The sequence below is a fragment of the Nomascus leucogenys genome, chromosome 4 (assembly GCF_006542625.1).
Source record: "Nomascus leucogenys isolate Asia chromosome 4, Asia_NLE_v1, whole genome shotgun sequence".
Lineage (NCBI taxonomy): Eukaryota > Metazoa > Chordata > Mammalia > Primates > Hylobatidae > Nomascus > Nomascus leucogenys.
In genome coordinates, this window is record NC_044384.1 from 76,711,201 (window position 1) to 76,738,569 (window position 27,369).

General features: G+C 54.9%; 1 protein-coding gene across 3 annotated transcripts; it reads right to left on the minus strand.

The window, feature by feature from the left end:
- Positions 1–1,971: 1,971 nt before the first annotated feature.
- Positions 1,972–27,360, minus strand: TNKS1BP1 (tankyrase 1 binding protein 1). Of its 3 annotated transcripts, none has more exons than XM_030810823.1 (12): positions 27,257–27,360; positions 24,199–24,357; positions 22,637–23,129; positions 20,233–20,302; positions 14,928–16,283; positions 10,766–12,927; positions 4,808–5,171; positions 4,408–4,558; positions 4,141–4,277; positions 3,220–3,377; positions 2,864–2,936; positions 1,972–2,417 (listed from the first exon to the last, which is right to left on the minus strand). In XM_030810823.1, the coding sequence occupies exons 2-11, from the start codon at positions 24,290–24,292 to the stop codon at positions 2,876–2,878; spliced, it is 5,046 nt and encodes a 1,681-aa protein (XP_030666683.1). In that variant the 5' UTR covers positions 24,293–24,357; positions 27,257–27,360; the 3' UTR covers positions 1,972–2,417; positions 2,864–2,875. The 3 variants fall into 3 exon arrangements, with proteins under 3 accessions (XP_030666683.1, XP_030666682.1, XP_003275349.2); XM_030810822.1 differs by having other exon boundaries at positions 22,496–23,129; XM_003275301.3 differs by lacking the exon at positions 27,257–27,360 and adding an exon at positions 24,640–24,738 and having other exon boundaries at positions 22,496–23,129.
- Positions 27,361–27,369: the final 9 nt, after the last annotated feature.

The window sequence follows — 27,369 nt, forward strand, 5'->3', positions numbered from 1 at the left end:
CAGAGTATATAAAGGCTGTTCTGATGAGGTCTTAGAAAGACTACTACTACTGTGGGGACATGGTTACCTTCACCTAGATTTCAAAGATGCTCCAGAGAGCCTAAGGGGCCAGGCAAAGAACCACCACAGGGGCAGGGCCACTGTAGAAAGCCCCAACGAGGGCAATGCCCAGGGGAGCCACGAAAGTAGGGCTACCTTACAACCCAGACCAGTGGGGCCACCAGTGTGTGATCCCAGCCCAAGATAGCTACAGGTGCACAGAGCCTCCACAGAAAACGGGACCACAAGACAGAACTGCCATGGAGGCAGGACCACCACCCCAGTGGGTCCAGAAGACAGGACCTCTCTACCCCTGTGGACTTAAGAGGGCAGAGCCTCAAGTCAAAGATGACTGTTTTCCAGCCTTAAAGTTTTGCACTTGCTAGGGATCTGTTACCCCTTCCTTCCTATTTCTCCCTTTTGGAATGAGAATGTCTATCCTATGCCTACCTACCCCACCAGTGTATTTTGGAAGCACCTATTTCACATGTTCACAGCTGGGGAACATTTTGCCTCAGGATGAATTATGAATTATGCTTTGAGTCTCATCCATATCTTTTTTGAGACAGAGTCTCACAGTCGCCCAGGCCATAGTGCAGTGGTGCAATCTCAGCTCACTATAACCTCCACCTCCAAGGTTCAAGTGATTCTCGTGCCTCAGCCTTCTGAGTAGCTGGGACTACAGGCACACATCACCATACCTTTTTTTTTTTTTTCTGTATTTTTAGTAGAGATGGGGTTTTGCCCTGCTGGCCAGGCTGGCCTTGAACTACTGACCTCAAGTGATCCACCCACTTTGGCCTCCCAAAGTGCTAGGATTACAGGTACGGGCCACCATGCCCAGCATTAGATAATATTAAGATGAGACTTTAGATGGGTAGAAAGCCATGGTCTGAATGTTTGTGCCCAACATTTGTTAAATGTTGTTAAATTCCTAACCTCTAAGGTGCTACTAGGAAGAGAGGCCTTTTCCGAGCATGGTGGCTCAGGCCTTAATCCCAACACTTTGGAAGGCCAAGGTGGGCAGATCACTTGAGGTCAGGAGTTCAAGATCAACCTGGCCAAGATGGTGAAACCACATCTCTATTAAAAATACAAAAATTAGCCAGGTGTGGTGGTGAGTGCCTGTAATCCCAGCTACTGGGGAGACTGAGGCAGGAAAATCACTTGAACCTGGGAGGCAGAGGTTGCACTGAGCTGAGATTGCACCACCACCCTCCAGCCTCAGTGACAGAGCAAGACTCCATCTCAAAAAAAAAAAAAAGGGAAATGTTTAGTTCATGAGGTTGCAGGTCTCACAAATAGAATTAGTGCCCTTATAAGAGAGGCCCCAGAGAGCTCCCTTGTCCCTTCTACCATGTATGTGAGGATGCAGCAAGAAGGCACTCTCTATAAACCAGAAAACAGGTCCTCACCAGACACTGAATCTGTTAGTGCTTTGTTCTTCAGCTTCCTGGCCTCCAGAACTGTGAGAAATAGGTGTCTGTTGTTTATAAGCCATCCAAGTCTACAGTATTTTGTTACAGCAGCCTGAATGGACTCAGAGTGTCTCCCACAAAAGATTCCCCCTTTCTCCATTAGATGTGGCAGAAGACTCCAAGCCCTGAAGATGGCCGAGCCACAACAGGGAAAGAGCCCGGGCTCTGAATGACTTCAAGGTGCAGAGTGCCCCTATCACCAGCCCACCCTGGACTGTGTCATGGATGAAATATAAACCTTTTTGTGTTAACTACTAAGATTTAGGGGGTGTCTGAATTCTTGATCAGCCTATTGTAAACCATATACCCTTCTCAGTGATGTAAGTGAAAGGGAAGTGACACATCCAGTGTCAGAGTGAGCCCCTGGTGGGGCAGAGTGGGAATCAGCATTTTCCAACTACAGCCTTGGAAGAGGAGATGGGCAGCCATGACCACGCACCACCACCTGGACAGCACCAATTCCCAAAAAACTTTATTTATTGTTTCAAGTGGCAAAATGTCATTGGTCTCTGTGGGGTACCTGGTGGGGCAGAGGGAGACCTGGGGTGAGGCAGGGGTATAGTCCCACCCATTATAAAAATCAAAGGCTTTTATAAAAAATGCTATAAATTGGTATCAAAAGAAAACCCAAGGGAGGCTGGAGGAGGAAGCAGAGAGGGAGAGGGAAGGAAGAGAGGAAGGGACAAAACCTTCAACCACTAGTGACGAAATCCAGGGAAGGGAAGGTGTGGGGGGAGTTGGGAAGGTGATACAAAGTGCATAAATGTGCCTCCCCAGATGCTCCTCAGAGGTGGAGGGGGACAAAGGCTGCAGCCTGGGGCATGGTGGGGCTCCAGCCGTCTCCTCACCCAGGGACCCCACAGGAATGGGCACTGCCTGAGACTGCCAGGTGGGAAGAACCTGCAATGGGAAGGGAGGAAAAGACATCAGGGAAGGACACTGTGGAGGCTTCAGCTTCCTCTCCCCTACACCCATCTTGGTGCCCCCAGCTAAGCCTGGTCATGGAGCCTGGTAAGTGCCCACAGGGTCCCAGACCAGAAGGGTTGGCTGACCACTCTCCGTCCAGCCAGGGAGCATGGGGGGACTGTCCCTGAGCACAGGGAGGCTGGCTAGGATGGTAGCCCTCCTCCTCTTCCATACCAGGCCAGACAACACCCTGAGCTCCCTGTGGACAAAATCTAGAGGAGTCAAGGGCCTACCGAGTCTCTGGAGCTTGGCTTCACCTGCTGTTTCTAACTTTGCACAGAAAGGGGTGGGAGCTAAGAGACAGAACGGGCACGAGGCCTCCCAAGCCTCCAGGGCAGGCCCTCCTCAGACTGGATCCAAGCCCAGGAACCTGTCCTCACCTCAGTGACTTCTCAGACCTTCTTCTTCTTCAGTTTCAGGGCTTGAAGCCAGTTGGGTGACGATCCTTCTGACCTAGGAGGCAGACGGCAAAGGTTCAGAATGCAAACTTTGAGGAAACTGAACAAAACAAGGAGACGTGATAGGGACAGAAACCACCCTCTAACAAGAAGAGGCAGTCTGGGGCCTGGCTGCAGGGACCCAAATTCTGACACCATCTTCATACCGTTCACCTGGGGCATGTCCGACTGAGGCTCCTCTTTGAGCCTCAGTTTGCCTCTTCTGTGAAGTGAGAGTTTCCCTTTTCATCAGGGTAATACAGTGAGGTCAGCGGATGCCCACAGCTTAGGTCACCTACCCTGAGGATTTCTCTGGCTTGGGAGGTAACGTGAGGGGCTTCCCCAGCCCTGGGACCTTGCAGGATTTCGAACGCTGGACCGCAGACTCCTTCTGGCTCGACTTGCTCTCGGCCGGCTCCCCCTCCTCAGCTGAGCGATTCCGGGGGCGCAGCTTGGCCTGAGAAACAAGTCCAGATGCAGATAGATAGTAGAGGGACAGGCAGTAGGATTCTCAGGGGGTGAGACCTTATCTCAAGAGTGTGCAGTCCCCAGAATCAAGCAGAGACCCCTCTGCAGTCCTTTCACCCCAAAGGATGGGAAGTCAGTTAGAGATGCACTTCCCGCAGAACTGAGCTATGCCTTGCACACCTTTCTGTCCTCAAAAAGATATGGCAGGATTGAATTCAGACAAACTGGGTGGGACAAAGCCAGTGGTGACTTCCCACCCCTGTTCCCTCTGCCTGCAATGCCACCCCACCACCCCGGCTCAGGAGCCAACTCCTGTGCCTGCCGCCGGCTAAGATCAAATACTTACAAGAGGCCTTCTCCAATCCACCCTCCACTCCCCTTCCCCTCCACTCTGCTGTTAGGAAATAACTCCTCTCTCTCTGAACAGGCCCAGGCCTTATCTGTGCCTCTCCTCAGGGACACCTAAACTTCTCCCCTCATCCAGGCTAATTATGGGCATCATGTCTCCCACTGCCCCTGAGGTTCCAGGACAAGAACACGTCTTGTTCTTCTTTCCATCCCATTTGGCACACAGCACAGGGCCCAGCAGGGCACAAAGGGATCTTCTGGAGCCCTCAATGGAGAGGAGAGTGAGAGGGGGAATGGGAGAGGGGACAGGGGAATGAATTGATGGATGGAGAGAAGAAAGACAGCATGCAAGGTGGCCACCTGGCCAGATGGCTGGACATGTTTGCTTAATGATCAGATGGTACCTTCAGGGCTGAAGGGCTCAGGCCAGGAAAGAGGTTGACTTTCAGCCCCTTGGTGCCCAACGACATCCGTGTCCGGCGGCTCTGAGGTTCCTCCACTACCTCTTCATCTGAAGATGGCACCCGAGATGCCCGTGGCTCTGCAAAGGCCCAGGAAAGGGGCTCAGTGAAGGCAGCACACCCAGACTCCCCAAACCCGTAGACCCTGCAAAAGCTTGGCCTAATGCCCCAGAGATCAAGAGACATCACCAAATAATACATCAGCCCTACCCGTAGAGTCCTGGAACAGGCGTGCGTCCGAGTCTGCTGCCTCCGACAGGCCCAGGGTACCCCCAGGCCGAATGGCTGGGGCCCGGTGCCCACGCTTGCGCCCCAAGTTGGCACGGCTCCGATACATGGCACTGTCGAGGATCTCGGTGTCCTGCTCGGGACAATGGTGACACCACTGCCATTACTGCCTCATCCCACAGGAGCCCCTCAACAGTAGCTGACCAGGAGCTGGACCCCTCCTGCAGCCGGAGCTTCACGTTCACATGATGCACCTACAACCCGCTTTCTGCCTCCTGGACTGGGACTGCTCAGGGAAGCTCTGCTCAGGGAAGCTCCAGGAATGGGGCTCTGGCTGCCTTGCCCTCACCCACCCACTGTCTTGGGCTCATCCTCCACTGACCTCAATGAAGGAGAAGTCCTGACTGGGGGATCTGGCAGGAGGGCCTTGGGAGGGTCGCCGAGAAGTCTGTGCTGGCCCCTGATCGCTCCACCTGGCTGCTGAAGAGCCCCAGGTGCCATCCACGTCTTCTGTCTGGCTGGCCTCGCCATCAGGCTGGGGCCTCCAGGAGGGTGGAGAGTCCCTGCGAGGCTCCAGCACCTCCTCCTGGGCAGCACCTGCCCCGGCTCCTTCCTCCAACAGGCCCCCAAGGCCCGAGGCCGCTGACTCCCTCCGAGCCACCGTCTTGGAGCTGCTGGCTGCCAGCATCTCCTCCAGCAGGCCCTGGGAGCCGGAGGGTGGGGGGCGGGCTGGGCACCTGCCAGGGCTGTAAAGGGGACAGAGAGAGAACGAGATCATCGTGAGGCCCCATCTCCCTGCCCTGAAGCCTACTTCACAAGCTCCTTCCCCCAGCCCCCAAACTCTCCCTTGCCCTCCTTCCCATGCTTTTTCCAGACTCCTTCAAGAAGGACACGGTCAGGGCCTTGAGCAACACAGCACACAGGTGAAGAGCTGAGCCAGTCTGGCAGGTTCAAATCCCTGAGACCCTGGGTGAGGCCCCTTCCCTGGAAACAGCTCAGGCTCCTCTAACTGCACGGAGTTGCTGCAAGGATGAAAGAAAAATCTAAAGCACTTAGCGCAGTCTTGGTCAGCACGCACCCCAGAAGGAGCAGCCATTATTCCTGCTGCTGTTGTTGTTGGATGCTAGCAATGTGTTCCCTCCCAGGGCCACGTGCTCGAGCAGTCACACTCCTTAGGGTGAGCCAGGTACTGGCCCACCTGCCTCTCCAGACTCATGTTGTCTTCAGCCCCCACGTTATGCCTCTTCATTCCCCAGGCTCACAGAGCAACCAGGGACCATCAAAGACACCTGGCCCTCACATGCTGCTGACTTTGAACGAGCTGCTCCCTCTTCTGGAAAGCTCCCCGCACCACACTGTCCCTGGTGGTACTGTCCCCTTGGTTCAATTCCGCTTCTGAAGCTGCCCCGCCCCCTCCCAGCCACCATGGCCGCCTCGGACCTACCAGCCCAGGGCTCCAATCCATGCCAGTTCCTGCTTCTGTCCTGTGGTTCTTTGTCCCCACAGCCTGTCGGTGAGCTCCTCAAGGGCAAAAACGGGGCCCTTTCTGCCTTTATGCCCCCAGCACCTGACCCAGAGCCTGGCTACGCACTGGACTAAGCAAATGTTTGCCAAGCAAATGAGGGGATGGGTCACCTTGGACCTCCATGCAGCATATGCATCTTCTGTCTGCTGCTTCCTCAAAACACAATACAGCTGGACATGGGATGCAGGGCTCACACCTGTAATTCCAGCTACTTGGGAGGCCAGGGCAGGGGGACCACGTGAGCCCAGGAGTTCAAGACCAGCCTGGGCAACATAGCAAGACCCCCATCTAAAAACAAAATACAAACACAGCAGGAGCACACCACACACTCTCTAACTCATACTACCCACCCTGTCCAGCGGCCACTCCCCAAAATGACAAGACACATTCACATTCATCACACACACTCAGGCAGAGAGCTTGTGTGCTGTTTGTCACTCCCCCAGATGAACCTCGCACTCACGTCTACAGACACGGCACAGAGCCACACCTGACACAAACACGCGCATCCCCGCGCCCCCACCCCCGCACACACACACACTCATACCACGCACAGAGGTGTGGGAAAGGCTGGCACGGCAGTGCCTGGAAGCCAGGCCCCAGGTTCCCACTGGGATTAAAGCAGGGGGAGAGTGGGGCAGGTGAGTCAATATCAAGCAGGAAGAAGCGGCAGGGAAAGAGAGCATGAGTGGCAGTCTGTCCTTCCACAAGCTGCTGACAGATGGAAATTGAAGTGGTCTGGGGAGAGACATTGGGGGAGGAGGCAGTGGCGGCAGCAGAAGTACAGCAAGGCAGCAGAATTGGGAGCTGCCCTGGCTGGGGGCCAAAGCCAGCTCACCCTGACAGCCAGCTTAAAATCAGGGAGGATTTGGAGGGAGGGGGCGGCAACAGCACCCCACCCAGCCTCCAGAGGACGGGCCCAAAGCCTCTCCCTGGGGTGGGGCAAAAGAAGGCTAAGGGCAGGCCCCATGAGCTAAAGAGATGTAAAATGCCCAGAGAGCTAAAAAGATCCATTCCAGCCAGGCGCGGTGGCTCACGCCTGTAATCCCAGCCCTTTGGGAGGCCAAGACAGGCGGATCACCTGAGGTCAGGAGTTCCAGACCAGCCTGGCCAACATGGTGAAACTCCATTTCCACTAAAAATACAAAAATTAGCCAGGCATGGTGGCAGGCGCCTGTAATCCCAGCTACTTGGGAGGCTGAGGCAGGAGAGTTGCTTGAACCCAGGAGGTGGAGGTTGCAGTGAGCCAAGACGGCGCCACTGCACTCCAGCCCAGGCAATAAGAGCAAAACTCTGTCTAAAAAAAAAATCCACTCCTAAAGCGAGAGGTGGCCCAAGCCACTCAGGCAGAGGTCAGTGAGCTCTGGAGGTGGCCTTGAGGAGTGAAGAGTGGCGAGTGGGGAAAGCCCAAGAAAGTGCAGCTACGTCCACCCCGCTGGACTAAACCCCGCTCGCCCTTCACCCCACCTTAGAAGCAGCTTTTCTACCCCTAAGCACCCAAATCACGTACAAGCTGAGCCCCTCCCAGCACGGGAGCAGGAAAGAGGGGTAGTTAGGAACACAGGTGCTGAGTCCTGCCACTCCAGGACGCAGCTAGGCTCTGTCTCCTCCTATGCCTGTGGCTTTGACCACAAGTTACTTGTCCCACTCTGAACCTGTTTCTTTATCTGTAAAATGGGGATAATAAAAGTACATAAACTGTTCTAGTTTGTTGGAAGAAATATGTGCCTAACACATAGTAAGCACTTGACAAATACAACAAATTATTAGGATAGTCATTATCATCCTCAACATGGGTCCCTGGCCAGAGAGGATGTGCCTCATCTTGTCGCATCTATACCCTTCACCTGGTCTAAACTTTAGAGTACCCTGAGGACCAAGACTGTATCCCACTCCACCCTCCACCACTGCTCCAGAGGCAAACATGGCACTGGAACTACAAAATGTGAATATCCCAGTGTTCTGAGACCTGAAATGAGGGAGGGGTGAAGCTGGAAAGATGTGTCTAGAGAAACAGCAGCTGACCTTGACCCCAGAGAGACACGGAGGGTGCCCAGAGAAGACTGCAAGGCTTGGGCCCAGGGGGACAAGAAGAACCCACAGCCACCAGCCATGGGAACCGGTGCAAGTTACACTGCCTCTCTGGGTCTCAGTTTCCCTAGTTTTTGTGAGGACCAATTAACAAAACCCCATGAGTACTAGGAGTAAGTTACTCCCAACTTACAGATGAGGAATCCGAGGCCCACAGAAGAGAACAAACTTGCCCAGGGTCATAGAGGTGGTGACAGAATCAGAATGCAAGCCTGGCAGATGGACCCAATGCCAGACCCCTCTGAGCTATTCTCAAGGACTTCTCGTTACAAAGGGAACCTCCAAAATTTTCTTTAAAGAGAAAGTGCCCACAGTGTGCCAAGCATGGTGGCTCATGCCTGTAATCCCAGCACTTCGGGAGGCCGAGGTGGGTGGATCACCTGAGGTCTGGAGTTCAAGACCAGCCTGGCCAAAATGGTGAAACCCCATCTCTGCTAAAAATACAAAAATTAGCCGGGCGTGGTGATGTGCGCCTGTAATCCCAGCTACTCGGGAGGCTGAGGCAGGAGAATCGCTTGAACCCAGAAGGCAGAGGTTGCAGTGAGGCAAGATCGCACCATTGTACTTCAGGCTGGGAGCCTGGGCGATAGACCGAGACTCCGTCTCAAAAAAAAAAAAAAAAAAAGAGAAAGTGCCCATAGTGTAGAATTTCCCTACATCAGAATTTCCCTGCTCAGAACACTAGGTTCTTGGACATTAGCCAAATTAGCTTGGAAAATACTGTATTACTTGTCTTTAAGGTACTAATATATGCTAATATACAGACTAACTCTTCTGTACAGCCACAGAATACCCAGCATTTTCCAAACATATTCACAGACTGGTACTCTTTAGGACACATGTTAGAAAAGGCTGCCCGAAAGCATAAAATTCAAACAAGCCCCTGGAATTCCTCTCTAAAGCAACTGTTTCTGTTCGGCTTTTGAGAAGCCATGCTTTCTGTTAGGAGCCACGCTTTCTGTTGCATACAATGAGGCTCACCTGTATGGCATCACTGCTAACCCCTGAACTCAGGTTAAAGTCAACACTGGCCAGATTATGGTAACACAGCCACAAAAGCCTGGGTGCTTTAAAGACACAATGAGACCAAAGCTCAGTGAGTGCTTCCCTGCTTCTCTGACACTATCTGCCTCTTCCCCTAACCTAGTCCTATCACAATCCCCGCCCCACCTCCCTCCATCCTAAATTAAGGGAACAAGATGATCACTTTCCACTTCTTAAGAGCCACCCCACACAGAACGGAAAGGCAGAGAGCGGTGGGTCCCACAGCGGCCACACCTGAAAGCAGTTAACATATACAAGTGAGAAAGAGGTACTCCTGACTCTTTGCCCTTAAGGGGTCACACCACCTTTCCACCCTCCAGCGGAGAGGATAAAAATCACTTTCCTGCTTCACAGAGCAGCTGTGAAGATCAATGAGGTAAGATGTGTGGTTAAGAATGGGGCGTGCGAAGTTCTTTGAGTCCCAGGAAGAGAAATCAGGAATAACCACGCCAAGCCTGGACTCTCCCCTGCACTAGGAACATTAAAGCTGGAACTCTGCACTTCCTGAGTCAAACCCTGAGAAACTGAGGCTCAGAGCCCAGCAACCTGCCCAGGACCACAGGGTCTCCCGACTCCTAGTCCTGCGCCCTCCCCTTGTCCCTGCAGTCCTCAATGCAGCCTCAGTGGTTCCCTGTGCTCCGTCACCACCCCCTCAACAGCCTGCGTTGACAGGAAGCTCCCCTTCCTCAAACCCCCCTGGGCATCTCCCTGGGCCCATCTTCCTCTCTCCCTTCTCCTCCTCCATCCCAAATGTCTCTCCTGACTCCCCAAGACCACCATGATGTGCTCTAGCCCCTTCCTGCTCCTCTCCTCCCACCACCAACCCCTTCCACTTATAAAAGCCCCTGCCCCACACTTCCCTTGCCTTCCCCACATACCCAGTGAGAAGCTCCCACTGTGGGGCTGGAAAAGATAACATTTTCTGCTCACTAAATGGAATAAAAGCGAATCTCAATGGATGCAAATGTTAACAAAAACGGATGCGATGCCTTTTTAGCACCTTTCTCAGCTGCAAAATCGTCTCAGCTGGTTTTAAAACATCCATGAAACAGATTGTGCTTGGCTTGCAAAGCCTTTGGAAAGTTCTTTCAGCGAATTTGCACATAGAGGCCAAGGTCATGGGGCCAGGTCCCCATACCCTTCAGGTTCTTGAACTTGCTATTCCAGGCTTCATGACAGGACAGGCAAGAAGCACCAAGTCCCTAACCTCTTTGAGAACCCGTGGGTGCCACTGTCCACTCCACTCCTGGCTGTGGCGGCCCCGGCCAAAGACACAGAATTCTCTGCCCTACACCTATGAAACCACCTGTGGCTTCAGGGCTGAGAGGCCTAGGGAACGGCTACTGTGTACAAGAGTAGAACCCATCAGAAACCATCCAAGCTATGACATGCACCATTTCCTCCATCACAGTCACAATTCCAAATCACCAAGAAAGCTCAAACACGGGTTGCAAAAGTAACACATTAGTCATCCTTCAAAAAAGGAACTCACCTGTATGTGTATCATATTTCAATTTTTTTTTAAGTAGAATTAAAAATTCTTAGTCCAAAATGTCTCAATTATCCAAACACTAAAAGTCCTCAGGAAAAACTGTTTCTTCCCTCCTCAGAAAGGTTCCGACTTCTTGGACAGCCCTCACACGTTCCCTCCCACACTTGGGATGGGGCTCCGTTCATTACCTGGCTCCGAAGCTGAGGGCTTCTCCTGTCTCCATTCCAGGGTCTGCAGGGTGTGGCTCCAAGGAAGATGAGGAGTCATCTTCACCCTGGGTCTCTGGCCCACTTGTCTCACCAACCCCCAGCTCCCTGGCCTCCAAGGGGTCTCTGGCCTCCAGGCCAGGAGACAAGCTGCCATTGTGCCTCAGGCCAGGCTCCGCGCACTGGCTCACCCCACCCACCCCATGCTCCCTGGCTTCACTCGGAGCCCCAAAGAGCTCCACATTCCGGGGTGCCAAGTCCTGGGTCCAGTCCATCTGCCCCACTCCACATCCCCGTGGCCCCTGAGAACCTCCAGACTCTGGGTCACAGGTCACCTCCAAATCCCTCAGGCCCAGATTGTTACCCCAGTCCATCTGGCCCCCCCCAAGCTCTTTGTGCTCTCCAGGACTGCAGACTGCCCCTGGGGCCATGTTTCTCAGCCCGAGGTCAGGTGTCCAGTCTGCCTGCCCAACTCCACGCTCCCTTGATTTAAGGAACTCTCCGGCCTCCACACCTGACCAGTCAGTCTGCCCCACGCCACTCTCTCTGGCCTGACTGTGGCCTCCTCCTTCCCCGACCTCAGCCAAATCTTTGCTCTTCACATTAACATCAGAAGTCCAGTCCTTCTCCCCAACTCCGATTCCCCCGGGCTCTTCAGACCCTCCACTTTCCAAACAGCCGGCCAGGTTCATGTCTCTCAAGCTCAGGCCACCTGACCAGCCCATCTGTCCCATGGCATTCTCCCTGGCCTCGCTTGAGCCCCCGGAACTCACACAGCTGGACACTTCCAAGTTCCTGAGACCCAGCTGGTCAGTCCAGTCCACCGAGCCAGCTGTGGTCTTCCCAGGAGGCACAAAGTGACCACCTCCCATCTTGCTAGAAGGGCTAAAGCCAGCACCACTCACTCTGTCGTTGCCAATGATGCCAAACTGATAGCTCCTCTCACTGGCCTCGATGCAGAAGTCCCGGCTCCAGTCCTGCTGCCCTGGGCTAAATGCTGCCTCTCGCCGGGGGCCAACACTGAGGCTAAACTCACCGACCCAGCCTCGCTTTCCCATCTCCCCATCTTCCAGGTCAGCACTGCCAGGGCCCCGAGCCCCTGCCTGCTGTCTCTCCTGATGCCCTCCCACCTCCTGGCTAGCATCACTGTTTTGCCAGCTGCTCTGGTCTCTCTGCCCGAGTGCCCCATCCGGCACGTGGGCAGTGCTAGGACTGAACAAGCCCCCTGATTCTCTCTCTCCTGGCCGGCCAGCATCCCTGCTGCCCTCTCCAAGGCTGTCTTCCACACTTGGAATCTTCTTCTCAAATTCCTCATCCTGTTGCTGGGCTTCCTCGGGGCTGAACCCAGAGCTCAGGGGTCTCGTTCCAAAGCCTCTGTCCTGGGCATCAAGGGTCCTGGAGCTGCCACCGCTGCTGTAGTCCCTCATCCAAGTGCTCTTCCCAAACTCCTGTTCCTGTGGCTCTGCACCCCGGCTGCCATAGGTGCTGAGTGACACATCTCTCTTCTGAAATTCCCAGTCCTGTTCATCGGCATCCTGGCTGCTGTACCTGCCATGGTGGTCCCTCTTCCCCAAATCTTGGCCCTGCTCGTTGGCATCTTGGCTGGCATAAGCACCCAGAGAATCTCTCTTCCTGAATTCCCAGTCCCCGAGGCTTACATCTCGACTACTGTAAGTACCCAGTGAATCTCTCTTCCCGAATTCCTGGTCCTGGAGTTCCGCATCCCGGCTGGAGTAAGTGCCCTGGGAATCCCTCTTTCTGAACTCCCAGTCCTGAACATCTGCCTCCTGGCTCCGCTGGGTGCCAAGCTGGGCTGGCTTTCCAACTACCCGGTCCTGGGCTGTGAGCGCCCCTGGGGCAGACACTCCACTCTGGTCTTGGCTGCTGCTGGCCTCCATCTCCTCCTGGCCGATGCCACACCTGCTGGCCCACTCCCTGGTGCTCCCTTCCCCTGCTCCTTGCCCATACTTGCTGGTCCAGTCCCTCTCTCCGAGACCTGGGTCTCCTCTATGACTTGCACCCCCAAGGCCATAGTCCTGAGAAGCACCTTGACACCAGCTGGAAGGACTGAAACTGCTGGGCTGTGGGTCTCCTGTGATCCCAAATTCACTCTGCAGATCTTTCTGGGACCAGCCAAGGAGTCCCTGGGAATAAGAAAAAAAGTAGACAAAGAAACAACGATTAGATTCAATTGGGGTGGGAGTCAATCCAGCAGAGTCAGCGCTGCCTAGTGCCTGAAAGCCCCACTTTGGCAACAGAAAGCTGTGTGACCTTGAGCAAATCACTCAACCACTCTGGGCCTCGGCATCCTCATCCTTAAACGAGGATAATTCCTATTGCATGGGGCTCGTGTGAGAGGATTAAATGAGATCATTTAGACCAAGCACTCAGCATGGTGCCTGGCATGCAGTGGGCACTCAATCGATGGTCCCATGGTCATGTTTACAAGTCTTGGGCAATACTTGGCTAACAGCCAGGAGAGGAGTGGTCTTCACACAGGAATGGCATGCAGTGCACTTTCCTTTTGATTAGGAGAGGTCAAGATTCAAAGCCTCTCTGCGACTTCCCTTGCAAGGCAAGGTTCCAACACCAATGACAGCTTTTCCAGCCCGTCCTCCCCCATGCCCCATCTGACCCCCATCCTCCTATAAGTACCCAGGCCCTTCTTCCCCAACCAAAGTGCCGTCTGCTTAATCTTCCCCAGGAAGACCTCTCAGCCCTCACCCTGGCCCAGGAAAGACAGGAAGGGCAGCCTCTGGCACAGGGGAAAATCCCAGCCAGGGCTTCTTGCACCCCACCCCCCACCTCACGCTCCCTGACTCACCCTTGTGGGCGGGAGAGCCCTGGGCTCAGGGCTTCGGAGCCGGCCAGCCTCATCCCTCAGCGCAGCGTTGGCCAGCAGCCGCTCCAGGATAGACATGCTGGCCTCCCCATCCCCGGGCTGGGCCATGGCCCCCCGCCCCCAACCTGCCTTGGGGCTGCTGGGTGCGGCCAGCCAGGCGCAGGGATAGGGCTGGGCTGCTCCCCGCGCTGGGACCTGTCCGACGGCTCTGGCGCTGGCTCTCCCTCACCCTGGCCCTGCTCCCTCCGGAGCAGCTGCAGCTTGGGCAGCCCCGCCCAGGAGCCAGTTGAGTCACCCACATCCCGGGACAGACACACCTACTGCAGGAGTCAGCTTAACCCCTTCCTGCTCCTCCTTCTCCCCGCCCCCCAGCCCCTAGAGGCCCCCAGGCTCCTCCTTTCCTGCAGCCCCGCCCCTTACAGCCCAGGCCTGGCTTGAGAAATAAATTTCACAAGCCACCTGGCCCCCAGCCCTTAAATTCAGAGGCAGCCTGGCAGGAGAAAGGGCACTGGGCCGGGAAACGGCGCTGGCCCGGGCCCAGCCACCAACTTGCTGGGTAACTGCACAAGGCTCGCCTCCTCTGAGGCCTAGCTGCCTGTCTACAAAGCAGGTCTGGAGCTCAACGTTAATAACGTTTGTAAAAGCCAACACTTCTTAAGCACTTAGGATGAGCCAGGCGCTATTCTTGGCACTTTAGACATTACAGATCATTGAACCCTTGCCAACACCCTCGGAGGTAGAGCTCATCTTGTTATCCACATTTTACAGATGTGGAAACTGACGCAGAGGGCAGAAAAGTCGCTCTTTTAAGGTCACACCTGGGCAAAGGAAAGCAGAGCCAGGAGATGAACCCAGGAGCCCACGCTCTAAATGGCTACACTATTTTGCCTTGAACGATATTCCCATAATGAGACTGAATACCCAGCACCTGCCACACACTGTGCCTAGAGCTTTCCGCCTCGCATTTACCCACAATATAACTCTAAGAGGCCAATGCTACTATCAGGAAAGCACTCTGAAGCTCAGCAGTTAAGGTACATTCTTCCCAACACCGATCAGCTAGCGAATGCTGGAGCCGGGATAGAGTCTCACACGAAACCCCACACACCGTCCTGTGTGGCTCTGCAGAGCTACAATCTGCAGGTCCACAGCTGCCTTGCTCGCTACGTAAAATCCATGTTCTCGACACGTAAAATCCATGTTCAAGCTCTCGACAAGTAAAATCCACGATCAAAGAATGAAGCCCACCCAAGCCCTGGCCTCTGTCCCCAGAAGTCCCACGCTCCCTATGCCCATTCTCACCTCAGAGCAGGTACTTGGGGACTGTGCGTCCTTCAGCTCAGATCCAGCTCCCCGCCTTGCACCGCCACCACTGGCTGGTGGTGAAGCCAGGAGGTCGTCCAGCCAGCGGGAGCTGCTTTCAGGGCCCGGAGGCTCGGGGGACGCCCTACACAAGTCTTGAGCCTCTGTCCTGGGTTGGGTGGTCTCAGCCCGGGCTAGGGTCACGGCCTCCTCCTCAACAGGCAGTGCCTGCCCAGGCTCAGGGGCATCAGCAAAGAGAACACAGGGCTGGTCAGGGGGTGCTGGCTGCTCCTGCCCCAGGACCGGCTCTAGGATGGGCAAGGCTGCCCCCCTGGTAGCCAGGGGGAGAGGGGACTCCTGTCCAGCCAAGGGCTCCTGCGACTCGTATCTCTCCTCTGCCTGCTGCAAAGGTAATCCAGGTGTGCCCTCAGTTGTAGGCAGGGGCTCAAGGGGAACAGCTGGGAACTGAGGTTGACTCTCCCCAACGCCCTTCTGGGTGAGGGACATGCTTGGATCATCCCCCTGCACCCAGGAACTTCCTGACCCACTTGGAGCTGACCCGGCCCCTTGCCCCTGCTGAGACACTCCTTCTTCCCTGCTGGAAACAGCCAAGTTGCCAGCCTCAGCAGCTTCGGCGGCCTCACTGGCTTCAGTGATGGGGGAGGGAGGCGGGGAGTCCAGCCGCCACACGCCCAGACCCGAGGGCCGCGTGGGGAAGGTCCATTCGAAGGACTGTGATAAGCTCCAGTTGGACTCTGCCCCAAAGGGACGATCCAGGGCCAACTGGCTCCCCTGGCCTTGGGGCAGGGCAGCCAGCGAGCCCCCCAGCTTCTCCTGGTCCTGGCCGGGTGACTGGAGCACACCTTCGGAGAATCGGCGCTGAACCAGGCTAGTGGGGCGGAGGTGTGCGTCACCCTTGGCCTCCTCCTCCCCGCCAGATGGAAACGTCCGAGTGAGATCCAGCAACTCACCCACCTCGATCAGGGGCCGGGGTGAGGTGGCAGGGGGCTGATCCAGGCTGTGAGGCTCCAAGACCTCAGGGGGAGGGCTGCTGGGTCTGGGGGCCTCTGGAGCCCCCTCGGCAGGGAGCCCCGGGCTGGGGGTATGGCAGGAGCTCTCGTCAGGCAGGGCTGCACTTGGAGCTGATGGAGTCACAGGGGGACAGGGAGAAGCTTGGGAAGCTTCAGGACTCTGGGCTTCCAGAAGCTGCGAGTGGCAGGGAGAACTATTGTCAGGTGAGTGAAGATGGGGAGAGCCAGGGCCTGAGCCTGAGGCTTCTGCAGGGAGGCCTGGGCTGGCAGGGCCTCCATTCTCTGAGGAGGGGGCTGGACTTGAGGGAATCCAGGGCTTGGAAATCTGCAAGAGAAAGGTCAAGAGCTGTCACTCACCTCTCAGCGGGGTGGGGAGGGTCCCCTCCGACCCCACACAGACCCCAGGTCAGCTTCTCCCAGGCTGGGAGGAGGAAACTGGAACCCGAGGGAGTCCTCTTGGGATAGATGGGAGGGGCCCCACAGACGATGCAAGGCAGGACTTCTCAGAGCCCCCTTTAGACCTTCTCCCCCAGAATGCGCCTATCCTTATTCACAAAGCATAATTCCTACCATCTCAGGTAGTTGGAACCCCTCACCCACTCAACCCAAAGCTCATCTGAGGATCTCCTCAGAGGCCACAGTTTGGGGTCCAGAACACCGGCTTTATAAAGGGAAAAGGAACATTGAGAATCTAGCTCTTGAGGCACCTCAGCACATGGGAGTCAGGAGGGGAGAGAGGGTTTTGCATCCAAGCAGGATTCAAGGTGCAGTGCAGCTACAGAGCAGCTCGCAGGAGTGGCTACAGCGTGCAGGGGGTGCCCCTCGTGGCACGGAAGGTGCCAAGGAAGCAGGAAGGCCATGGGACCCAGGCAAAAGGCACTGGGGGTTGTGACAGCCCCTGGCTTGAGCCATCCCAGCACTGCCTCTTACCAGCATGTGCCCTCCCTCACGTATGGCGGACACTTGGTCTCTCTGAGCCTCAGCTTCCCCATCTGTACATTAGGGCTGGTGGCAACAATGCTCATCTCCCAGTTAGGTGAGGGTGAAGGGAAATGTGTGCACTGGCCCCTCGGCATAGGACTCATGGGATGATGGCGGCAGAGAGTGGGGAGGACATGGAGAGAAGAGGGGGACAAACAAGGCACCAAGCACCTGGCACTCCACCTGTCCCCAGACAATGAAGCGAGTCTGGCTCCATCTGACCTTTGCCCTCTGCAGAGGTCACGCTTCCCTGGCTGCCCTCTCCCATGCAGTTATTTCTCCTACATCATCAGCTACTAGGCCTGGGCAAAATAAAGGGTCCTGCTTGCTTCTCAAGGTCCCTTCTGTTCCCTCCATGCTCACTCCCCTCTGCAACGTTCTAATTTCAAAGTTCGTGCCCTTAAACTACAGCACACACAATTCTTTCTTGTTATCGACCCTTAAACACCCATCATTCCTTGAAAACCATAACCGCTGGATCACTGCAACCCTCTCCATCATTGCTGTGATAGCTTACAGTCAACTCCATAGCCAGATGCGACCCTTCCAGCCTCTGGTTTGTTGACCTCCTCTTCCCAGTGACTGTGCGACCCATCCTCTCAAGGTCACACCCTAGACCTCATCCTTACCAGTGGCTGCAACCTCTGCATCATCTCAATCCCAAGTATCCCGCTTGCCCATCCCCACCGCCTATCTGACTGGCTCACTCTATTTCCCCAATGCCCTCATTTTCAGCCCCTCTCGTAGCACAGCCCCTTAACCCTAATTCTTTCTCACTGTCCCCCACTCCCCTCACACCCTCACCTCTCTTCTTATCACCATTAACGTCACTTTTTACCCAACGCTCAACTCCCTCATCTGCTTCATCACACTGTTTAACCTGTTTAAATACAGCTCTCCAATACAGCTGGGCCAGTCCTAGCCCAGCACCTGAGTAGCTGCATGTGGCTGGAGAAAAACACATAATCGTGACAGCTGGTCTCACTCCAGATTCACCACTGACCTCAAGCCGGCCTTAGAGCTGCCCAGAATCCCACGGCATTCCCCCTCCCATTCACTCCATTACTCTCCCAGGCAGTGTTTTAGCATCTTCTCCCGTCAGACCTCCACACCTCCCCCACCTCCCCCAATCCTCTCTCAGCTGATGGCCTTGCTTCCTGTTCCCTGAGAACACAGAGGCCACCAGCAGAGAACCCGACAACCGCTGCCCCCCACCCCCCACCCCCCACCCGGCCCCCTGCCACACACACACACACCACCCACTTCCTGCATGGGAGCCCAAGCACTCTGCTTCCCTTTCTGCTATCAGGCACTGTCCTCGCTTGGGGCTGAGGTCAATCCCTCCTCTCTCTCCTGCATCATTGATTTTTTTTTCCCTCTCTACTGGATCATTTCCATCAGCACACAAACTGCTCTAATTTCTTCTGTCTTGAAAAGCCAAAAAAGCAAAGCAAAAAACCACTCTTGACCCCACATCACTCACTAGCTACCACCCATTTTCTTGAAAGCCCTGTCTACATTCACTATTAATATCCACAGTTCTTCTTGTCCCCTTCTCTCTTGAACCCACTCCAAACAGGCTTTCTCCTTTACCTTGCCACCTAACTACTCTCGTCAAGGTCACGGATGACCTCCCTGGAGCTGAATCCAATTCTCTGTGCTCACCTTACTTGACCTGTCAGTGGCATCTGACAGCTGATGGCGCCCTCCCCCAGTCCTGGAGGCTGTCTCCACTTGGTGGACTCTCTCACTATCCTCCCAGTCTCCTTGGCTGTGCCTCCGGGCCCTCCCCTCCTGCACCATCCCCACTCTCAGTAATCTCAGCCAGTCTTCGCAAGCATCCCTACTCTGACAATTCCCAAGTGTTTCTTTCAAATTTGCTCACTTCCCTTGAAGGCCAGACTCGACTACCCAACCATCCGCTTGACGTTTCCACATGGATGTCTGAAAGCCATCTCAAATTCAACAAAGCAAAACTCCTCCCATCTCCCCCGATCCTGCTTCACCCTTAGAAGTCCCCAGCTCGGCAACCATAAACTCATCCTTCCGGTTGCTCAGGCCAAAAGCCCTGGGGTCACCCTTGATTCTGTGCTCTCTATCTGAAAGTCCTTTCCACCATGCCTTCAAATTCTATCCAGAACCAACCACTTCTCCCCTTCTCCACCGGTGGCTACCTCCAGGGTCCAAGCCGTCATCATCTCTCACCTGGACTATTCCAACAGCACCCCCTGACTGGTCCATGCTGCTGATCTTACCTCCCTGAAACTGATTCTTAATCCAGTGAGCCAGGTGACTCTTTACAACTAAGACAGCAGCATCCCATGCCTCTCCTGCAAACCCTTCAAATGGCCTGTTGCTCTCACTCTAGCCAAAGTCTTTATAGAGACCTTCGAGACTTGACACAATCCAACCCCACCACCCGTCGGTCCTCACTACCACCTAACTCCTCTCTCACTGCGAGGCAGACATCCTGGCCTCCTTGCCAGGAAAGCACCAATGCCTTTGTACTTGCTGTGCCCTCTACCAAGAATGCTGCTCCCCAGACATGCATACAGCTCAGCCTCTGCCCTTCAGTGACACCTTCCCTGACCACACTCGTCCTTGCACTCTCTACTCTACCTTGACAGCTATCCCAACATCCAGCTCCTAACAGGCACTCAGTCACTGCTTGCTGGATGGACAAATGAATCAAGTCAGATCTCCAGCTAGCAAGGGCTGTATGAGCAAAAAGGGCCATCCTGTACCTTGTTTACTCAAGAAAGCAGGCTGACCATCTTCAAGAACAAGAGTATGATGGGAAAATCTCAGCAAAAGGACTCACCCCTCTTCTGAACCCAGAAAAGGCAGCCCAGCCAGGGAAAGCACAGGAGGCAGACACATCAGCTCCTGCCTCAACCTAAGTTACTTACCCTTTGTGAGTACAGGTGCTCTTACCTCTCACATGGGACTAACCGGATCTACTAGCCAGAGTTATCACAAGGATTGAGTTAGTTAACGTTCCCGGGACAGACCCAGCACATAGTAGGGACTTAATCAATGGTAGTTGCTGTGGATACTATCATTACTGTTTATGATGAATGGCCTCATGGCCTTAACCACACTTAGCCACTTTGGTGATCAAGAGCACTGGCCTAGGAATCAAAAAATCCCAGGGCCAGCCCTCCAGTGAGTCACTCTCTCCATGGGCCTCAGTTTCCCCATCTGAACTACAAGGAGAGTAGAAAAGATGATCTCAGATGACACTTTCAGCTCTAAAATACGTGATTCTGATTCATAACCAGAGGATAACTCACATCAGCAGGTAGCTCCGAGCTGGCTGTCTTAGCCAGGTCCCCGTTGAAGGCCAGGTCGGAAGGAAGGCTCCTGTGAGGGATGAAGACAGGAAATGGAAGCATGGAACGTTAGAGTCTGTCACAGAATGGAAAATGTGGGAGAGTCTCCCAGTGCAACTTTAACAGCACCCAAAGGTTAAACCCTCCTAGCCATTTACTCTTGAGCCCTGCCTGGAACTACTAGGGACACAGAATCTGTCCATTTTCCATTCGGCAAGTGTCCCGGAAAACAGTGCTTATTCCCTACCTGAGCATGAAGGGTTAAATTCCCCAGCTCCTTTAGGAAAAGCATCCTGGATGCCCAGACCTCTCAACGGCTCCTAAAAAGGATAACTCCTCTTTCCTTTAACCCATAAAGAGTTAAAGTTCTCCTCTAGCCAGGAAGAGTGCAGCTGGTCCTGCTGCCCTGCCAATACTTCTTGAAGAATTGCAGTGGGGGAGGGGAAGAGGAAAGAGTGATTTTCCAGGGTTGAAGTTGTTCTTAAGCCCTACTTGGAGTGAGGGAGAGAAGGAAGATGGCGGGTGGAACCTAGCCTGGGCAAGAGTGTGACCTCACAGCACCCTGGTCTGGGACAGGCAAAGGACTAGCTCTGGGGCCAAGGCTCCGGACACTTTCAGGTGAGAGAAGGTCAAGGCCAGAGGGCAGGGCAGGGCAGGGCCCCTCAGCTTCCCGCTCAACCCAGACCACACCAGCCCTTGCCTTCATAGCAGCAGGAAGAGAAAGGGAGCCTCTGAGCCCAGCACAGCGGTCAAAGGCCCAAGGAGCCAGCCATACCTCAAGCTGGCTCTCCCAGCACTGAGGACAGCCTCTGTGCAGCTGATGGCTCCTGAGATGCCTCAGCCTCTTCCTCCAATGTCCTGTGCCCACCACCCCAAGAAGCACCTCCTGGCCAGCCTTGCTTTATACTGGTGGCAAATCTGGAGAAGCGTATCATATGCAAATATCTCCAACCAGCCAAAATCTCTGTGCAGACACTAGCTGGCCTGGCATCAAGATGTGTTCTTCTTGCTGGGCACGGTGGCTAACGCCTGTAATCCCAGCACTTTGGGAGGCCAAGGCAGGCACATCACGAGGTTAGGAGATCGAGACCATCCTGGCTAACACAGCGAAACTGCATCTCTACTAAAAATACAAAAAAATTATCCGAGTGTGGTGGCGGGCGCCTGTAGTCCCAGCTACTCAGGAGGCTGAGACAGGAGAATGGCGTGAACCCAGGAGGTGGAGCTTGCAGTAGGCTGAGATTGCACCACTGCACTCCAGCCTGGGTGACAGAGTGAGACTCAGTCTCAAAAAAAAAAAAAAATTGCGTTCCTCTCTTACCTCTCCCATCAGATTCTACCTCACAGGCAGAGACTGTGCCCTACTCATCCTGACACATGCAGCCCCACCCCAAGACTGGCACACTGCTCTGCCCACTGTAAGAGCTGGCAGTCAAGAGCAGAGGATTTGGAATCAAACAAACGTCTGTCTCTGCCTCTTAACTTGCTGAGACTATGGGAGTCATTTTTGAGCCTCAGTTTCCTCATCTCTACAATGGATCTAATACTCCCTTGAACAAACAGGATGCCAATGAGGCAAAGTTTGGTGCCCAGCTCTCAGTACATAGAAACTAAAAATAAACTTCTTGGCTGGACATGGTGGCTCACGCCTGTAATCTCAGCACTTTGGGAGGCCGAGGCAGGCGGATCACCTGAGGTCAGGAGTTCAAGACCAGCCTGGCCAACAGGGTGAAACCCCAACTCTACTAAAAATACAAAAAAATTATTAACTGGGCATGGTGGCGCATGCCTGTAATCCCAGCTACTCAGGAGGCTGAGGAAGGAGAATCACTTGAACCTGGGAGGCAGAGGTTGCAGTGAGCCAAGATCGCACCACTGCACTCCAGCCTGGGCGACAAGAGCAAAACACCATCTCAAAAAAAAAAAAAAAAAGTCTATTGTCTATTAAACTTCTATACTGTACATTTGAACTCTCTAACATAAACCTGAATCAACTCTGTAAAGAAAACTACAACTTTAAAAGCATACAGTAATGATAACACTATCTGCTGGGGAATGATTTGTGACCTAGATCGGGATCTGCCTGTACTCACAGCACACAACCAACCTACAGGTAAAAGTCACAACCCTATATGGGGCCATGCACTTGGTCCCCAGCCCCCACCCAATCCCACCCCACCTGACCTCCAGGCTGCCACAAAATATACAACCTCCCACCCTTCACCTCTCCTCAGGGGTCTTGCTGTGCTCTTCCTGGCACTCTGCTGGAGACTTTACTGGCCCCTCCTGGGACCATTCCCTGGAGAGGGTGCTGCCATCCTCATCCCTGGGAGCAGTGGTCGTGCCGTAGGTCCTGGGGCCATACCGCGAGCTGCCATCGTGGTTAAAGGTGAGGCGGGAACCCCACAGGCGGTCAGGGCTGGCAGGGACCTCCTTCCGAGGCTGCTCCATCTTGGCCAGGATCTCTTCCACCGTGGTGGCCGCGAAGCGCTCTGAGGCTGGGCGGAAAGGGGCAGGGGCCTTCCGTACGCCCCCTGGGGCGGCACATCGAGCTGGGGGTGTCAAAGGGGGTGGCTCCTCTTTCCCAGCCTCCTCTTTCCCAGTCTCTTGGGTGGCTTCTCCTCCAGTGGAGGCCTCAACTGCAGGCCTTGGTGCAAAGGGAAGGGGGCGCTTGCTGCCACCATAGGGCTGGGGTCCTGCCAGCATGTTCATCTTCCTGGCAGAAGGCAACTCAGCCAGGGGACCCCGGGGAGGCCGAGGCCCAACAGGCACCAGCAGGCTGGGTTTGGCAGGCAGGGCTGGCTTGGCAGGCAGGGCTCGGGGTTTGGGCTTGACAGGGGGTTTGGCCCGAGTGTCACCTACCAAAAGGAAAGGGTTGGTGGGGGAGCTGTCAGAAGAACCAGGAAGCAGAACTTCTTTGTTTCCTGTTCCACCTCAACTCCCACCCTCCAATTTAAGAATATTCACATCTTTCTAGGCACAAGTCATATGCTACCTCTTCCATGAAGCCTTCCTTGATTTTCTACACACATCCCAAAAGCATCTTCTCCCTTCTTCAAACTCCCAAAATGTTTTAGCCGATTCCCCTTTTAAGCTGAAGCTATTTAAGGACCTACCTGGCACCTTATTTCTTCCTGTACTGTATTTTGTACCTAGTATAAGTTATAATTAAACAAAAGAATGAATGAACAAATGAGCCAATAAACAAATGCCTGCCTGCCCCTATCAAGCAGTCAGCCCCCCATATTCCCAATCTAGTTTTTTCACCTTATGTGACACTCTTCTCTATCATCCATAGTAAACTTTCAATCTCAGCTAAGCTTCTCTATCCTGCCTCCAGGCTGCCTCCTCTCAGCCACAGCACACTCCCAGGCCACCTCCCCACTGTCATCTGGTGAGTGACTGGGAATGCAAACTTACTATTGACCCAAGTCAAACAAAAGTAAATCTGCTACGGGAAGAAAAAAAACAGGACCAGAAATCTACCTTCTACATAAAGCTAAATGACCTTGGAAGTACCCTCGTCCACAGTCCTCCTGATAGAATCCCGTATCTCCTACACGTTCGGCTAAATATAAGAAAAGAGTCTACACAAGGAGCCAGGAGGTCTGGGTTCAAACTCCCACCTGTACACTCCATTTTTCCCTGTGGGCCTCAGTTTTCCCCTCTGCAAAGCATGCAGCTTGATCCATATCATCTCAAAGGTCCCTGTCTGCTCTTATACCTGTTTGAGATTTATGATCCCAAACAGTTCTGAGTCTCAAGAGAAGCTGAGAACCTTTCAAACTCATCCTGCACTGCCTTGGTACTCCTTCCCTATCTCAACAGAATCATCACTCAACCACCCCCCAAGACAGAAAGAGGGGGCAGCCTCTGCCCTTCCCACCCCCTCCCAGCCACCCAGCTCCATCCTGCACCCATTGGTACCTGGCTCAGAGCCAGCAGGCACCAGCTCCTCCTCCATCTCCCGGGGCAGTGGGGAAGCCATGGCTGAGCTTTCCCTGAGAGTAGACACTTTCATCACATGTGGCAGACCCTCCTTGAGAGCGGGGAGGCAGAGAGGTAGGAGCCGGGGTGGCTGCACACCTAGGAAAAGAGAGATTAGAGAAGGAAAAAAAGAGTTGGGCGTTGCCAGTAGGTTTAGCAGAGAGAAGTCTCCTGTTTCTAGCAGAGGCAGAGTGTGGGACAGGGAGAGAGAACTTGGGGTGGGGGAGGGTAGGAGGAGGTCAAGGGAGGTTCCCAGCAGCCATATCCTCAACTCTTCCCAGATCCTCCCCAACTCTTATCTCCTAATCCCAAAGTCCTAGCGCTTCAGGGAGTCATTCACTGCTCCCTCCTCTGACAAGCTCTCCAAGACACCCCACTTACAGTCCCCACAGTGCCCCTTGGGTAGGACAGCCCCGCTGGAGGTGTCTACTCAAGGCAGAGCTAGAGAGCTGCAAAGTATGAAGTCTCTCTGTGAATCACCTCACAGGAGACGGGAAAAACCCGCTCCTCCCCAACCTGGGCTCCGCCCCACTGCCTGCCTCCCCCTTCCCGCTCACCCTCCTTTCCTCTCTCCCTCCCTCCCGCAGCTGGGAGTGGTTCCTTCTCCCCCCTCTCCCTGTTCTCCTTCCACATCCCTGCCCCACTCTCCCCTCCCTCAGAGCTGTCTCATCCAAACACGGAAAAATAAGAAATAAAAAGTAAACATCTGGAATATATTTTTTTCTTTAATTTCTCAATCGCTTGGCTTCAGCTTGGAATTTGATGAGGTAAAGCCAGGGCCTAGTCCTGTTGCCATAGCAATGGCCTCCCACTGGATTTCCAGGGCCTAGCCAAGAGGAAGGAGGAGCCGGCCCAGGCCTGGGCTGGGAGAACGGGACAGGGCTTGAGAACATCCGGGGGGTGGAGTGACTTGGGGGAAAATTCCCTGGGGCTCCACCTTCCAAGACAGTCAGGGTGGAGCAGCCACAGCCTATGAAAAGGGGCTATGTGGGCTTCACTCACCAGCCTAGGGTTGGCTTTAAGGAGTTCTGAGGGGGACAGAAGAAATTAAACCAAGTGGCACAGCCCGGTGGTAGAAGCCTGCCACATGAGCTTCAGGATCTGATATACCAAGATTCAATGCTGGGTGGGTCTACCACTTTCTAGCCGTGTGACTTCTCCAAGCCTCAGTTTCTCCAACTGAAAAATGGGATTATTGAGACCCTGAGGGGGCTTACATGAAATAGGCTTAGCACAATGCCTAGCACATAATAAGGGTTCAACAAATGTTGCCTATTATTACTGTGATTCCATTCAGTGTCACCAATGAGCTAACATCCCTGATCACCACCTCCTCCTCTTCCCTGACCCCAGGCTACCAGCATTCCCACACCATTCCTTCACTCTCCCAGGCCCTAGTCCTATCACCTGTTCTTCAGATACTCCACCACCTCCTCAGTTCCCATCCTGACTCCTGAAGCACTCTCCCACCCACAAAAACATGGAGACCCTGGGGGATAGGGCCCTGCACCTCTCATGCAAGGCAGAAGTTTCCCTCACCTGGTATGCAGAGCCCTGAGGACAACCCAAACTTCTCCAACCTGCAAGGGGCATTGCCTCACTTAAAGTCACCCACTCCAGCTGGTCTGGGAAGACAGCACCAAATCCTTAAAAGGGACCCCCAGTGCTCAACCTCTGCAAAATCCAACTCCCCTCCCCTAACGCTGACCCTGCCCCAGGTGTTTCAAAGATGGGAGAGGGTATGAAGACAGTAGAGAAACCTAGTACTGTCAACCCATTGGTCAGTCAACCACCACGGAAGACTGCCCACTGTGGGTGGGTGAATAACTGTGCAGAGCCAGGCCAAGTGTGGTGGGGGGAGGGGCACATAATAGAAAAAATAAAATTAAAACACAAGATTGTTTCCTTGTCCTTGAACATTATTACTAGGGACATAGTGTGGGTGGTTGGAGATGGAAATGAATTGGCTCAGAACCAAAAAAATCCTTTCACCTGGGGTTCTGATGGGCCCCTCTGCGGTATGAGGGGCTGCAGCAATGAAGGCGGGCTCAGAGTCCCCAGGTGCGGAGGTGGCCACAGCAACTCAGAGACCCGAGCCAGGGGCCCCAGGTGACCAAGGCCACCAAGGCTGTGGCCAGAAGCTGCAAAATCGCAGCGGTTCTGAGCACTCCCCACCCCCAAGAGACCGGCGGTAGAGGGTAGCGGGGCAGAGGGTAGCAGGGTAGAGACGAGCTGACCCCTGGCAGATAAGGCCTCCAGAAGGGCTGGGCAGCTCCAGCCCTGGAGGAGACTCGGCGCAGGCGGGGTCGCCCCTATGGAGCCCAGGATCTCCAGCCGGATCCGAGGCTAGAGAGGTCGGCAGAGACAGCACGTAAACTGCTGGAAAGAGGGAGGGCCAACGGGAAGATGGAACAGCCCCGGGCAATGGGCTGTCTGGAGGGGCCCAGTGGGGAGCTCTGGACACAGAAGGGACGGCGGCAGCCGAAGAGGAGGAGGAGAAGAGGATGGAGGAGGAGGAGGGGGCGGCGGTGGTGGCAGAAGCGGAGGACCTGTGAGCGGGCTGTGAAGCAGCCGGCGAACAGACGGTGGGCTGCAGACGTCGATCAGGTGGGGGCGGACTGGGGTGGCTGGGGGCGTGCCGAAGGAGCCGGGGGAGGGGGCTAGCGCGGCCCGGGGGAAGGGGAGGCAGGGGTCCCTCCAGCGGCTCTGCCCGCCCCCGGCCCCGCCCCAAGCCCTCGCCCCCTCCCCCCTTTCTTCTGGCTCCGCCAGCACGAGCTCCGAACCATACCCCGTCCGCCCCCGCGCACACGCGCCACCTTCCCCCGGGCCTCAAGCGTCCCCAGCGCCCCCGGCCCCTGCAAACTTTCCTGGTGACCCCCCGACCACCACCACCTCAACCCAAGGTGTCGGCTGGAAAGCAACCACTCCTTCCATGCCCCTCCCCCGCCCCATCCCGGACCCCGCCCCCTCCTTCGCCCGCCCGCCCCCGCGCACTCACGCGCTCGCCCAGGATCCGGCTCCGCTCGGCTCGGGGCCCCGATGCCAGTCCCCGCCGCCGCCGCCGCTGCTACCGCCGCCGCCGCCGTCACCGCGGGACGAAGCCACTGCGAG

What these genes read in the sequence shown, in the direction of transcription:
- TNKS1BP1 (XM_030810822.1), bottom strand. Translation starts at nt 24,292, where the DNA reads ATGAAAGTGTCTACTCTCAGGGAAAGCTCAGCCATGGCTTCCCCACTG. An exon ending in CCCCAAGTACCTGCTCTGAG is followed by an intron (nt 12,928 to 14,927) that starts GTGAGAATGGGC and finishes TCTTATTCCCAG; the next exon opens with GGACTCCTTGGCTGGTCCCA. An exon ending in AGGACTTCTCCTTCATTGAG is followed by an intron (nt 4,559 to 4,807) that starts GTCAGTGGAGGA and finishes TGTCCCGAGCAG; the next exon opens with GACACCGAGATCCTCGACAG.